Here is a 14,593-nt window from a genome sequence, read left to right on the forward strand (position 1 = left end):
TCTATCAAAATTTTTTTGTTTAATAGAATTAATTAAAAAATAAAATTTTTAATTATTTACTTATATAATAATAAAATTATTTAAATTATTAATTAAAATAAAATTTTAACACTATTAAAAATTATTAATTAATTTAATAATTTATTAATAAAATGATCTATTTATTATAAAATTATAAGTTTTAAAGGTCATAATATAATATAAATAATTTATAATTTAAGAAAATGTTGTGTGTTTATAATTTACCTTTTTTCTGTATTTTTCGTAGACACACAAAAACAATCAATCGGCACTCTGTTCTTCTCTCTCTGCCGTTTTGCCAGCTGTCCACCAACTCTCACCGGCCGGAAATCTGTCCGGCGCCTTGAGGTAACTTCGAAATCGCAATGCTCCCATTGATTGAAGTTGGTTAAAGCTCTTTGAAGCTCCGTATCCTTTTTCTCTGCTCATTAGGGTTTGTGCTATTTAGAAGTGAAAAAATGGCGGAACGTGATAGTGATCGAAAGGCCTCTTACTTTGAGGAGTTCTTTAAAGTATATCTGCCTGATCAGAACTCTCAACGTCTGGTATTCTCTCTCTCTCTCTCTCATTGTTGCATTTATTTATTCATAATTTCAACTTTCCATTTCATTAATAGTTTTCTTGGTTTGGTTGTTGAGAAAATTGGCTCAAAGAAAATAAAAGAAGTTTATAATTTAAAATTTTCTGGACTAAATTGAGTGGAATGTTGTTGTTTGCATTAATCCCAAATTTTAAATTTTCATTTCTGTTATTTTTCTGAAGTTCCTCAGCAATCAATTTGGCCACTATGCTTTAGTTGCAAGAAAAGAGGTCCCTATTTGTTCCTCTTGCTTTTTCATTAAAGTTTATTATCAGATTTAGAAGGGTGACATTAATTAGAAGGAAAATGTTTGGAATCCCTTTGGAGAAGACGCTCACACCCGAAAGTGATCCTGAGCCTCCGTGTATGTGTGGGGCCACTTATGTATGTGTGGGTCTACATCATAAGTGGTTAAGATGTGTGAGGTCTTGTAGGGGTGGAGTCTCCATCATTTCTCTAATTAGAATGGTAAAGTATACAGCTAGAGAGTACTCTAGTGCTTTGATTTATTTATTTACTAGTGTATGTCCCTGCCAAAAGACACAGTATAATTAATAATGAGATTAAAATTTAATTGAGTATAAAATTATTAAGTTAAAATGTAACTGATCAAATTTGTTGCTAAAAATTTGATGTGAAAATATAAATATAGGTCCAATTAGTTATCTGGAAATAAAAACATGTGGTTGTTTGGTTTGATTTTGGGAAAAAATTTTGAAAAAAATTCTCTACAAACAAATTTTCAAGAGTAATCAAACCAAATAAATTTTTTCAAAAAAAAATCTCAAAATTTTGCTTGGTTATCTATTTTCCAAAATCACTCTCTCTCATACACATCAAATTAATCACTTTTTTTAAAACTCTCTCCCCAAAACAATTTTCCAAAACCATTTCTGAAAAAAAGCAAACCAAACAAGTTTTCGTACTTTTTATCTCAAAAACTACTCTACAAACACAAACCAAACAAGCCCGTTATCTTTGTCGCTGAAGTGGGCTTTGTCAGTCTTTAAACAAATCACACCATTTCCTTTATCTCTCCTTGTGAAAAAATTACATTTTAATAGTAAAACTAAACCATTTTTTTTTGGTTAATAGAACCCAATTTAAATTTTGAATTCAAATTTGTTCACCAAAGAAAAAAATATTTTCCAAAATAACATCTCCCAATTATATTTTGATCTCATCATTAAACAAAAATATTTCTAATGATGTTTCGTCTCTTAATAACCAAACAACTTCAATTTTTTTATTTATTTAAATTTTGCATTCAACTTTGTATACTAAAAAAAATTTCCACAAATATTTTTTAACATGACTATAATCAAACTTAGCAACACCAGCCAGCACACAAAGCAAATCCAAAAAAAAAAAAAAAAAAGCGACCAATTTCAAATGCCCTTTGCCTCCAAATCCCTCTTCCTTACTTTTTTAATTTTTTTTTTTTAACCTTTCGTAAACTAACTACAAAAACCCATACATCTAGGGCATGCTCTTCACTTTTAAGAGTATAAAACACATAAACCCATAAATCTAGGGCATGCCGGGTTATAGAAAAAAATAAAATTAAAATAATGTTTGGTTTCTCACTCCTCTTCCTTTCTCTCTCTACCTATCTCTCCCAGCCCCTCAAATTCCAAACCCTCCTCCTACAATTTCTTCCAAAGCCACAATCTCTCTCATGGACAACAACCTAAGATTCAAAAACTCTCGCTGTCGATTAGAATTTGAAATCACCATATTCGTACAGTTACACCACCCTCACCGACAACAACCCTCTCTGAAACCACCCTCACTGCCACCCTAGAACGCCTCTTCCACGCCGCCTCCAACCTGACACAGTAGGGCCAAAACCTTATCTGCGGCTATCTACGGCAACACTACCACCGACCGTGACTTCAACAGGTATCATATGGCGACCGTTCGTTTGAATCCAGTGTTCCCTGTGCCAAAAATGCTACACTCAGACCGGCCCAATCTTCGATATGACCAAATTGACTCGTCGAGCTGCAACAACCGTCAGATGTGTCTCTACTAGGTATTGTACAGCGACGATTCTTTCACGGTGGGCGATTTCTCAACCGAAAATGTTGACATTTCGGAGGACAGGAGTCCCCAACGTTGCTCTCGGATGTAGTCATGACAATGAAGGCTTGTTCGTTGACGCCGCCGGGTTGTTGGGTTTGGGCCTAGGGAAGTGAGGTTGAAAGCAAAAGAGAGAGTGTTTAGTGATGTTGGAAATTGAGAAGTGAGATTGAGAGCCTTAAGAGAGATAGGAGAGTTTAAAGAGAAAGTGAGAAGAGCATGGAGGGAGAGAGGGAGTGAATGTGTGTTTTGAAATTTAAAATTTGGAAAGTGAGGCTGAGGGAAAGAGAGATAGGAGAGCATAGAGAGAGAATGAGGTGAGACGTAAGAGAGAAAGAGGGAGGGTGGGTGGGTGCAAAGTTTTAGATGGTGATGTTAGATGTGAAGATGCTGCTGTGCTTTATGCATAGTAGCAACTGCTGCATATGGTACGGTATCGTTTTGTTTTATTTTGTGTTTTTTGGCTCATTGTTGTTGAATGGTATTAGCTTTTAAAAATATTCCTTGTGGCAAAATGTTTCATTAATTTTCTTATTGGTTTCATTTATTTAAAGAAAAAACCTTCGACCAAAATATTACTGATTGTCTTATTGGTTATTAAAAAATATTATGCTTACAACCCAGCTCTGAGTATTTGTTCAAAATCAAATAATGTTAGAAAATTTTAAATTTTTAATACATATTTAAAAAATATATATATATCTATATATAAATTATATTAAAAATGTAAACATGTATATAAATATATAAAAGTGTGTAAGAATATGTAAAATGTGTACTAAAATTTTAATTTTTGAACATTATTTAATTTTTAACAATTTGTAGCCTAGTTTTTTTAAATACAACCAATAAGAAAATCAATAATAATTTGGTTAAAGGTTTTTGGGGAAATTATTAAAAAAAAAAAAAACTCCTAGGATTAATTTTGACGCTTATAACAAAATAAGCCCTTAGCTTTTAATTTTGTCAATTTAAATCATAATATTTTGATTTGTTTTCAATCTAAACTGTTATCAATTTATATTAAGTAAAACTAACGAAAAAAATGGTATTTTAGCCATTGAACTCAACAAAAAAATATATTTTAAACATTTTATGTATACCTACATTAAAGTTTAATGGCTAAAATACACTTTTTATGTCGGTTTTATTTAATAAAAATAGAAAAATAATTTAGATTAAAAAAATAAGGGTTTAAATTAAAAAAATTAAAACCACAAGATTTATTTTATTACCATGGTCAAACTCTGAGAATTTTTTATTATTTTTTTTATTTTATTTTTAAGCTGCAGTCAAACTTTGTTCCAAAAGATACTTTTAAAAGTCTAATATCATTTTATACACACAAAAATAAAATAAAATAACAAAATTTAAAAAACAAACCAAAGACTCATTCCTGAAGAAGCCAATTGCATTGGAGAAAGTAGTGCACTACACTTGAAATTTGGGAAAAGACTCAAAAAAATAGGAAGGATGGGTGGGTGGATAGGTGAAAAGACTCAAAAAGGGAGAGAAAGGGAGATATATTTTGGGGGAAAAGCAAAAGTAAAGAAATCATCTTGACCCTTAAATTGTTAGATGAAATAATTTGAACCCTTGATTCAAAATGTATTTGTAATACATTTTGAGACATTTTCAAAACCCTTCCTGCCATATTATATAGATTTATTTATTGTAGAGTCTAAAGTTATTTATGTTTTGAATAGAGATAATATTCCATTTTGCAGCGTGTACCGCCGGATTTTGTCAAGCATTTCAATGGAACCATACCCAACAATGCCATACTTAAAGATCTTGGTGGAAAATTTTGGCATGTAGAGATGGAAGAAGCTGAAAATGGAATATATTTCAAGAATGGATGGCAGAGATTTGCAAATGATCATTCTTTAGTGTTTGGGGATTTTGTGCTGTTTACATACAAAGGAAATTCGTTATTTGATGCTAAAGTATTTGGGAAGAATGGATGCTTGAAGGAAGAAGCTTTTGCAAACAAATGCATGAATGAAGAAGCTTCTAATGCTGATAAGATTGCCGTACCTGTTAAGATTAAAGAAGAGTCAGAAGAAGAGCACACTTGTTTTGAGCCCATTCATAATTGCAAATGGAAGTATTCAGAGATAGGCAGGAAAAGATCCAAAATTTCCCTAGGTTGGTTACTCTTTAATTAGCTTCATTCTGTACATTTAGTCTCTTTTTTTTTCCATGGTACATGTTAAATGTACAGTTACAGATTCCAATGAAATTAGTCACGTAAATCACAAAGAATTGCTTCAAAGGCCATTGAACAACACAGGCATTTGATCATCAGAATTTCTTGCACCAACAAATCCACATTTTATTTCATCGAGGTGTTGCTGCATGGACGGATGAAATAAAATGTGGATTTGTTAGTGCAATAAATTATGATGCATCAAATGCCCTGTGTTGTTCAATGGCCTTTGAAGCAATTCTTTGTGATTTACGTGATTAATTTCATTGGAACCTGTAACTCTACATTTAACATATACAACAGAAAAAAAGACTAAATGAAATTGAAGCAATTCTTTGTGATTTATGTGATTAATTTCATTGGAACCTGTAACTCTACATTTAACATATACAACGGAAAAAAAGACTAAATGAAACTAATTGAAGAATAACTAACCTTTGGAATTTTTTGTATCTTTTCCTGCCTACCTTAGTTTCTGGTGAGCTGTTGTGTTGGTAATGTATGTGAAAATAACAGTAATCTTGGTTGATGAATTGAAAACAAAAAATTCTGAAGTTTTATATCTAATGTTAGCTCAATCCCTCCTTGTTGGAGGACCTTTTAGTCCCTGCCTTAAATTTCCACTCACAATGTCACATATATCTTGATGCCTCATTTAATTTAAAATTAGAAAATACTTGACTTCAAATGGGAGTGCCCCAGAGAGATAGTGTAAGAAATGGGAATATGAAATTTTTTGGTTGGAGATGGCAGAAGATGTCTGGTTTGGGTTTTCACTTTTCACCAGCATGTGTTCCTCATATTGCACTGGAAGGATGCTGCATGCCTAACAACATTGCAGTTACTTATCACGTGGCTGATTAATGCAGGGAAATCTAAAAGGCTGGTACGTGAAGCAAGTAGCGATGGAATTACTAAGAGAACCTTACATCCAATAGTTCCAAGGGCAATTCAAGGGGATGAAGAAGCTCTTGAAGTAGCCAGCAAATTCGTGTCAAAATTTCCGTTCTTCAAAATTGCTATGAAGCCTGCTTATATTACTGGTGGGGTTATGGTAAGGTCATTGAACCCAGCATTTTCATAGAGCTGCAACTTAACAAACACATATTCTGTCACACTTTTGGGATGTTTGGATGGATTTCCTTTCCTATGGTAAATTATGCAACACAATAATTGTTTGTTTCCCATGGAAAAATCTTCTATGGATGAGGGTTTTTCTTTGGCATTACTGCACATGTTTATTAGTCAGATTTTGCACTGTTTTGATAAGTACGTCTGTAAACTTTTACGACATTAGACTAATATGTTAGTGACTGGCATTATATTGATTAGCATAATATCATTAAAAACTACCATATTGAATTGGTAAAATATCTGCAACTGTATGGAGCCTAGTTTGATGACTTCAACAAATGGTAATATGCCCTAATACAAATAATTAGGAGAAACTTTTGATATCGTGGTCATAATTTGTTAACATGATTATCTATAACCATCATTCACAATGATAATACACAAACTTTAATGTTTGCAGAATATACCATCAAGATTCCTGAAGAGCTACATGGAAAAGGATAGAGAAAGTGTTATACTTCTCGTTTCAGATCAATCGTGGCCTGTGAAAGTGATTAGAAGCAGAAAAAGCGTATGTAACTTCTCAGGCGGTTGGCGCGTATTTAGAAGGGAAAACACACTAAAACCAGGAGATGTTTGCATCTTTGAGCTGGTGGATAGAAATGATTTTGTTCTCAAAGTTTCTATTTTCAGATCACTAGATTGAGCAGTTGTCTATGGTTGCTATGTTGTTCTTTAGAGCTAACTAGCTAAATACTTGTTGGAGATAGATTAAATTTAAGTAGTCAAAGCTTGCAGCTGGGAAGAGACTTGCATTGTGTCATGCCTCACATGGCTTCGCATCTCACGCTCACGCATTAAAGCAAGATTGAATCCTACCTAGGATGGTCGCCTCCGGCTTTCCCCCTTTATTTATTTGAGGTATTTGTTATGTTTGCTGAGATTGTTGTATATGCTTGAGCTATTTGTTGGGGTCTTGTGTGTCTTGTCTTTATTGTAGAAATGGAACTGCATTAAATTAAGTTAGAATAAGAGTATGAAATTCTAGGGTATTAAACCTCCTAGTATCATTCATGAGTTGGTTGTTCTGAATAATTTTGGAGGGATGAACTCATCAGGTTTATGATTGAGTCAAGTAAAGGGAGTGCTGAGAATTTTTGAGGTGAGATCTGGTGGTAGAGGAAAAGTAAGTTTGTCTAACACCCAGGAATGCCCATCTGAACAGTCCTCACCCTATGATTAATTTTTCGAGATACACATCTTTTTTCTTTCCACACCCTTCACCATCAACATTTCCCCTCACTAAATCTACCCACCCTCTTCTACTTGACGACCTCTCTTGCCCTGTAGCCCTTCCACCATTTCCAGTGCCCCACCATTTCTCGTACCTTTTATCGCTTTCCAGATGACTCCTTTCACTCATCTCTTTGTTCTTTTCCTTATATATACATAAATGTATAGGCTAAGTTTTTAAAGTGTTAGGGTTTCAAATGTGGCAAGGCTACAGTGTCGTGGTAGGGAGGAGAAAGGGCTAACGGGAGCAACCTGAGGACAGCGGAGAGGTTAGTTAGAGTTGGGTGATGAAGGCAGTAGGTGGTAGGGTGGGGGAGAGGGGTGTAATTTTTTTTTTTTTTTGAGAGTTTTTGTTGTACGTGATAATTTTGCGCAATGGTTAAATTCTATTAATTGGTGGATCTAAAAAGAAAGAAAGTGTGTAGCTAGAATCTCTCATTGTGAGAGCCCTTCTATTTACACTCATAAAATGTTACATTGCAAGTAGGAGTGTGTTGAGATATTTAATGGGTATAAATAGAAGCATTTAAGTTTGGGTGTAACTTGAACGAGTCTAACTCGAGTAACACGAGTCTAACTTGAATTTTTTTATAAGAATGAGCTTGGGTTAAAATTTTCAATTCGAATTAAAAATTTGATTGGCCTTGGGTAAAGATTTGGAATGACCGGTGCAATTCTAACACGAGTTGTTATATTATTATGTTTCATATATATGACAAATATATAATCCACTTTGGCTATTGGATTTTTTTTATGGGATGTTTGAATTGGGAATATTTAATCTTATACCATGTAACAATATTTGTTGTTTGAAGTGGGAATGTTTATGAACAATTTATTTTTTTATTACTATGGTTTTTTTAAAGATTGTGGATTTATGAACAAGTTTGTAAAAAGTTGGTCTCGTTTGGTAGAGTTGTGAGAAAGTGATTATAGATTTAATCAACTTTCTAGACTTATAGCCTAAAAAATTATGCTGCCCAACTCAATTTTTTGTGGACAATTTGATTCTAAATTAGTTAAATTTGTTGGGCTTTAGTTGGGTTTGGGTGAAATTTCTCGGTTAGACAAATTGGGCTTTGGCAATTCTGACTACCACTTGGGCTATGCTTGAGTAGTTTTGAGTTCAATTTAATCCATTTGACCCATGTATTCCAATTATATTTCCACGAATTGCAATAATATCAATCGAATGATGTTGTAATTTCTGTGGAGGAGTTTTTTGCCACATCAAATCTAACTGCTTCCGTTCCCTCTAAAAATAAAAAAATCTAACTGCTTTTATTAATAAGGGTTAATACCTTATGTTTTTTTTTTGAGGACAATGAAATCACTAATACCTTATGTTATTTATTTATTAATTCGTATACTTTGACTCATTTAATTATAAAATTATGTTATTTTTACTTTTCAAAAAATATGATTTTTTATAATTAAAAAGATCAATATGTATAAATTCTTAAATAAAAATGATTAAACAATATTCATTAATAAGTACGGGTAACGATTTTTGTGTAACTAACTCAATTAATAGTTATAGATTGAATGTGCCCCGAGTCAAAATTATGACATTTGTAAAGTTAATTACCGCTAATGTAATAATTAAATCATTTTTAATTATAATTTTTATATTATAAAAAGTAATAAATCATAACCAAACCCCAAATAACATATAATCTAAAATATTTTAAATCATAAAAAAAAAATATTATAATTAAAATCCTAATAAATCACAACTAACCTCATGAATTATAATTAAATCATAATTAACATATCAAACACGCACTACCGTATTATAAAATTTTCTAATGTCTCACATAGGGGTATACGCGGTACGGTTTGAGTGGTTTGAAAGTAAAATTATAAATTGAATGGAGGATTAGTGGATTGACAAATTACGATTTGAACTATTTTGGACGGATTGACAAATTAAAAAATATTTTAACTAATTATCAAACTTTTGTATAATATATAACACTAAATTACATAATATTTTTCATATATATAATACAAATTAATTTTACATAATATTTTTCATTTATTTAACTATTAATTTGTAATAAATTTTACATATTAAATCTCTCTCACATTTATTTTTATTTTAATATTTTATTATATATTAAAAAATATATATATTAAGTATAGTGGAATGTAATGATATCCAATATCACTTATAAATTTTAAAATTTAAATTACAATTAACAAATAAAACGATATAAATTAATACGAATCGACACTTTGTGTGTGCTAAAATACTACAAAAGTGCATCTGAAGAGATCTCAACAGTCGCGTTGCATCGCATCGCATCTCGTTTATTCACTCTCGATCGGATTAAAATCGCAATGCTCCAAGTTGGATAGAGCGTCATTCAATGTCTATTCGTTTCTCAAACTGAATTGATTACTCAAAATTGTTAGGGTTTTTTTTGATTACTCAAATTTTCGCAGTTCTCTTTTTGATAATTGTTGAACATTGGGGCTGTAAAACGAATTGAGTTGTTTTCTTTCTCATTTTGATTTGATTAGTTCCTTTCTCTGCTCATTAGGGTTTGTGCTATTTGGAGAGGAAAGAGCAGAAAAAAAAATGACGAAACGTCATAGTAGTCGAAAGGTCTCTTTCTTTGATGAGTTCTTTAAAATATATCTGCCTGATCAGAGCTCACAATGTCTGGTATTCTCTCTCTCTCTCTCTCTCTCTCTCATTGTGCTTTAAACTTTGTCATTCATTTTTTTGGGTGAATTTTCATAACTCCACTTTGCACTACCTTGTACTATCTATTGGGAAAAAATTCAATGAAGAAAAGGAAAATGCTATGGATCTCAAATAAATTACCAAATTCTCTACCAAACCTCTCACATGTGCTACACCATGTGAGAGGTTGGGTAGAAAATTAGAGTTTATTTGGGCTCCTTAGCATAACTCTGAAGTATCTGGGTTGGTTGGGTTCTTGTCTAATCTGTGTTCAATTCAATGGAATTCGCGTTGGGTAGAAAATTAGAGTTTATTTGGGCTCCTTAGCATAACTCTGAAGTATCTGGGTTGGTTGGGTTCTTGTCTAATCTGTGTTCAATTCAATGGAATTCGCTTAAACCCGGTATCATTGCATTGGGTTGATTTAAATACCACCTGTACCTGTTATGTTCTTGAATTAGACGAGTTGGAATTCTCTGCAATAATCTTGCAATGCTAATTTAGGCGCCTAAGACAGACACAATTAGGGCAAGATTAAATCACTCTTAAGCTATCTAGTGATTTTGTTTTGCAAGATTATTTCAAGTTAGGATTATTGCAGAGAATTTCAAAAATTCTACTTCATTTATGCATTGTTTACTAACTTTGATTTCATTAGAAATCTCATTGCTCGTGTATGGTTTGAATAAAGATAAATATTCTATTTTGCAGCGTGTACCACCTGCTTTTGTCAAGAAAATCAATGGAACCATACCTAATAATGCCAAACTTAAAGATCATGGTGGAAATGTTTGGCACGTGGAGGTGGAAGAAGATGAAAATGGTGTATATTTCAAGAATGGATGGCAAAGATTTGCGAGTGATCATTCTTTAGAGTTTGGGAACTTCTTAGTTTTTAGATATACAGGAAATTCGTTATTTGACGTTAAAATATTTGGGAAGAATGGATGCATGAAGGAAGAAGCTCTAGCAAACAAACACATGAATGAAGAAACTGTTGAGAAGACTGCCATATCTGTTAAGATTGAACAAGAATCAGAAGAAGAGCAGATTCGTTCTAAGAATATTCAAAATTGCAAACTGAAGTATTCAGAAATAGGCATGAAAAGATCTGTAAAATCTGAAGGTGAGTTGTTCTTTAATTTGTTTCATTTTGTACATCCCCCTTCCCCTTCCCAAATTTTATATGTTAAATGTACCGTTGCAGGTTGTGATGAAGTTGGCCGACGTAAATCACAAAGAATTGCTTCAAAGACAATTAAACAACATGGAGGATTTGATGCATCAAACTTGCATTTTATTCCATCTGTCCATCCTACAGCCATGAAAAGATCTGTAAAATCTGAAGGTTAGTTGTTCTTTAATTAGTTTCATTTTTTTTTTCTTTCCTTCCATTTTATATGTTGAATGTACAGTTACTGGTTCCGAAGAAGTAAGCCGGCATAAATCACAAAGTACTCCTTCAAAGATCATTGAGCAACACACTGCATTTGATGCATCAGAGTTTGTTGTACCAACAAATCCACATTTCATTGCATCTTTGTATCCATCAGCGCGTTACCGTCTGGTGAGCTGTTGGTCTTATATGAGAAAAATGTACTTACTTTGTGCTTTGACAATTAATCTTGAAAATTTCAAAGTTTTTTCCTAATGGTAGTGCAATTCCACCTTGTTGTTGGACCTTTTAGCCCCTGCTTTAAATGTCCGCTCACTTCACATATCTTGATGCCTCATTTAATTAAAATTAGTAGATACTAGACTTTAAGTGAGAGGGCCATGAAGAGAAAGTGTAAGACATGGGAATATGGAAGTTTTTGTTTGGAGATGGCATAAGAATGTCTGGGTTTTCACTTTTTACCAGCATGTGTTCCTCGTATTGCTCTGGAAGCTATGAACAAGGCATCATCCTTCAGTGAAAATGTCCTTCATTTGATTTGTTTGGAAATTGGAGTGTAATATACATACCATGAAATTATAGGAAAGGGAAAAGTAACGATATTGGCAAAGCTGTACAATTTATCCCACACAAAAAAGAAGAGGAAGACATATTAGGATTCAGAGTGTTGAATGTTGAAGATAGAGATTGTTGCAGTTGCTCATTCTATAGTACTCTCGGGTGTGAAATTGGGAGAAGAGAGGCTTGTGAAGTATTTATTGGGAAGAACCAGGACTCTTGTGAGTGAGTATGAATGTGTAATGGCTATTACTTTCAAGCAGAGGCTCCCTTGGTATTACTATTGTTTGGAGCCCTCTGTACTGGATGAATTGATGTGACAGTAAAGACTGAAGATTTTTGGTGTTTGTTGTCCAGTTTTTAGTTTCTTGGATGTCTTTAGGCTATCATGGATTTGGACAGGATTTGGAAAGGGAAGAGGAAAAAGTGAGGGGAATGCAATTGAAATATAATTTAATTTTTTTTCCCCATTTCCCAGCCCTTTTCAAATCCATGAGCCAAATTCAAAGTTAATGATTTGTTGTGTGGGTGACTCCTTTAATCTTGGATCCAATGTATGAAAAGATGGAAAAGCTGTAGGTTTCCATAGAAAATAAGGCCTCAAGGACAAGATTAAAACTTGATTAGTGGTTGTCTAACACTCCATGACAAACAAAGGACATGAGGAATTGCTATTTTGCATCTATTTGTGTTACTTGTAAGTTCATAGATAAGAGATCCGCCTGAAGGAGTTCTCAAATTCACCATTTTCTGTTTTCTTTCATTAACATGAGTTATAATGCCTAGTCCGTGGTTTTTGCTATGTTATAAAATTTTGAATTACATTGATCAAGCACTCTTTTACTTTTGCCAATTTTCTCTGTTTCTTGTCTATGTCTTGGTATATATATAATTTGTGGTGCTTACAAACATTATTTGCTTTCTAATTGTATCGTTGATGTTTGCAGACCCTTCCTCGACAGTGGTTGGTTAAAAATGGTATCAAAATGGAGCCAGAAATGGTGTTGCGTGATCAGAATGGGAAGTTGTGGCCTGTGAAAGTTACTTCTCGGTTGGATGGCCGACTTACTTTCACAAATGGGTGGGCTGATTTTTGGAAGGAGTACAGTCTTGGATTGAATGACCAGTGCTTATTTGAGTTTGCTTTTCGCAGAGGTAGAAGACTAAGCAGAGAAATACAGGTGCAAATTCTACGTTGAAGGGCACAGAAACTCCACAGGTACCCTAGAAAGAGGCGAGTGTAGCTTTGAGGCACTGGGAGGAAAACCTCAGGAATGGGTAATTTTTTTGGCACATTATGGAACAGTTACATGTATCTAACCTAAGCAGTGGAGAAATGGGGATAGGAAGGCATGAAAGGAACAAGGGTGGAACTTACAATCTCCAGCTTAGGAATTGGTAGTTGAATTTTACTCATTTTGCTTGATGTGTGCGTAGATTTATAATATTTTGCCATAACTCGAGCGGTCTTGTTGTTGATCAGTTGTACTGGGTTTTGATTTGAAAAGTGAGGCTTGGTTGACTTGTTCAATCCAAGAGGTGGTGGTTGAAATCTGGTCTAGTGTTCTCGTGGTGGAGAGCAAAAAAATGTTGCCACGGTGGTCCTCTCTACCTTGGATGAACGTTTAGGCTCTTTAGTTTTTTGCGATTATGTCATGAATCCTCCAAATTATCTATAATAAAAAATAAAAAATAAAAAACTTGGCATTCAGGATTGAATTTTGCATTTCATTCCGGCCCTGGAATTTCGGTTAGGTCACCTAAAAAATTACGGTGGTCAAGGTTTACAAACGCTTTCAGGTCCCGTTTGTTTTCAGAGATAGAATGAAGGGAATTGTTAGGGGATTGTTAGTGAGGGGATTGTTAGTGAGGGGATTAGTAATGAGGAATTATTAAATTATTTTTATATAAAATAATAAAACAAATAAAAAAATATAAAAAATTAAAAATTATATTTTAAAAAAAATTTCCCATATATAAAAAATAAAAAAAATAAAAAAATTTATAATCTCCTCACTATTTTTCTAATACCATCTCTACTTCCTCCTTACCAATCCCCTCTCCAAGGGTATTAGTAATACTAAGGGACTAATAGTCCCAAGGCTTTCTCCCAAAACAAACAAGGCTAATATCTTGGTATTAGCAACTCCAATACCCTCTCTTTCGCCCAAAACAAATGGAGTCTCACGCGCTTGAATAAATTCTTAAAGATCGAGATGAGTCAACGGTGTGGGAACACTTTATAACAAAATAATTGAAAAGAAAATGGGGGGACAGGATATCCAAGTCCATTTCTCTGCACAAAATAATTGAAAAGAAAATGGGGGGACAGCATATCCAAGTCCATTTCTCTGCACGTCCCTTCGAACAAGTCCATGTTGTTTGGTTTGTGAATCCATGTGAATGAAGAGAGGCCTACAATCAGCACCCCTAGTACTTGTTACTCCATGACTTGATATTATGCATGCATGATTAATTTCACCTCATTTTCTCATTTCACAATACAAAGAAATAAAATTCATTAATTAAGAAATTTTATTTTGAAATAAATTTAAAATCTAATCTAGTGAAAAAAATTAAAAAAAAAAAAAAGACACCCACTTTTTTATATGCAGTAATATAATTTCTCCTTTTTTTAGGAGTGGAAATAAAATTCAAAAATATTTCAAAAAAAAAAAAAACAAAACA

General features: G+C 33.1%; 2 protein-coding genes across 10 annotated transcripts; both read left to right on the forward strand.

The window, feature by feature from the left end:
• Window positions 1-229: 229 nt before the first annotated feature.
• Window positions 230-7,023, forward strand: LOC114259829 (B3 domain-containing transcription factor VRN1). Of its 2 annotated transcripts, none has more exons than XM_028199862.2 (5): window positions 230-369; window positions 470-566; window positions 4,411-4,831; window positions 5,762-5,946; window positions 6,427-7,023. In XM_028199862.2, the coding sequence occupies exons 2-5, from the start codon at window positions 480-482 to the stop codon at window positions 6,670-6,672; spliced, it is 939 nt and encodes a 312-aa protein (XP_028055663.2). In that variant the 5' UTR covers window positions 230-369; window positions 470-479; the 3' UTR covers window positions 6,673-7,023. The 2 variants fall into 2 exon arrangements, with proteins under 2 accessions (XP_028055663.2, XP_082752700.1); XM_082896574.1 differs by having other exon boundaries at window positions 232-369; window positions 454-566.
• LOC114259827 (putative B3 domain-containing protein At5g66980) lies at window positions 6,762-13,616 on the forward strand. Of its 8 annotated transcripts, none has more exons than XM_082896572.1 (6): window positions 6,762-6,887; window positions 9,806-9,930; window positions 10,663-11,077; window positions 11,159-11,299; window positions 11,382-11,518; window positions 12,853-13,616. In XM_082896572.1, exons 2-6 carry the CDS (start codon window positions 9,844-9,846, stop codon window positions 13,102-13,104), a joined length of 1,032 nt encoding a protein of 343 aa, XP_082752698.1. In that variant the 5' UTR covers window positions 6,762-6,887; window positions 9,806-9,843; the 3' UTR covers window positions 13,105-13,616. The 8 variants fall into 8 exon arrangements, with proteins under 8 accessions (XP_082752698.1, XP_082752689.1, XP_028055658.2 ...); XM_082896563.1 differs by having other exon boundaries at window positions 6,770-6,887; window positions 11,367-11,518; XM_028199857.2 differs by lacking the exon at window positions 6,762-6,887 and adding an exon at window positions 9,463-9,672 and having other exon boundaries at window positions 11,367-11,518.
• Window positions 13,617-14,593: the final 977 nt, after the last annotated feature.

The sequence above is a fragment of the Camellia sinensis genome, chromosome 1 (assembly GCF_055761805.1).
Source record: "Camellia sinensis isolate YWXY chromosome 1, ASM5576180v1, whole genome shotgun sequence".
Classification (NCBI taxonomy): Eukaryota; Viridiplantae; Streptophyta; class Magnoliopsida; order Ericales; family Theaceae; genus Camellia; species Camellia sinensis.

What these genes read in the sequence shown, in the direction of transcription:
- LOC114259829 (XM_028199862.2), top strand. Translation starts at nt 480, where the DNA reads ATGGCGGAACGTGATAGTGATCGAAAGGCCTCTTACTTTGAGGAGTTC. An exon ending in ATCAGAACTCTCAACGTCTG is followed by an intron (nt 567 to 4,410) that starts GTATTCTCTCTC and finishes TCCATTTTGCAG; the next exon opens with CGTGTACCGCCGGATTTTGT. An exon ending in AAGATCCAAAATTTCCCTAG is followed by an intron (nt 4,832 to 5,761) that starts GTTGGTTACTCT and finishes TGATTAATGCAG; the next exon opens with GGAAATCTAAAAGGCTGGTA.
- LOC114259827 (XM_082896563.1), top strand. Translation starts at nt 9,844, where the DNA reads ATGACGAAACGTCATAGTAGTCGAAAGGTCTCTTTCTTTGATGAGTTC. An exon ending in ATCAGAGCTCACAATGTCTG is followed by an intron (nt 9,931 to 10,662) that starts GTATTCTCTCTC and finishes TCTATTTTGCAG; the next exon opens with CGTGTACCACCTGCTTTTGT. An exon ending in CATCAGCGCGTTACCGTCTG is followed by an intron (nt 11,519 to 12,852) that starts GTGAGCTGTTGG and finishes TGATGTTTGCAG; the next exon opens with ACCCTTCCTCGACAGTGGTT.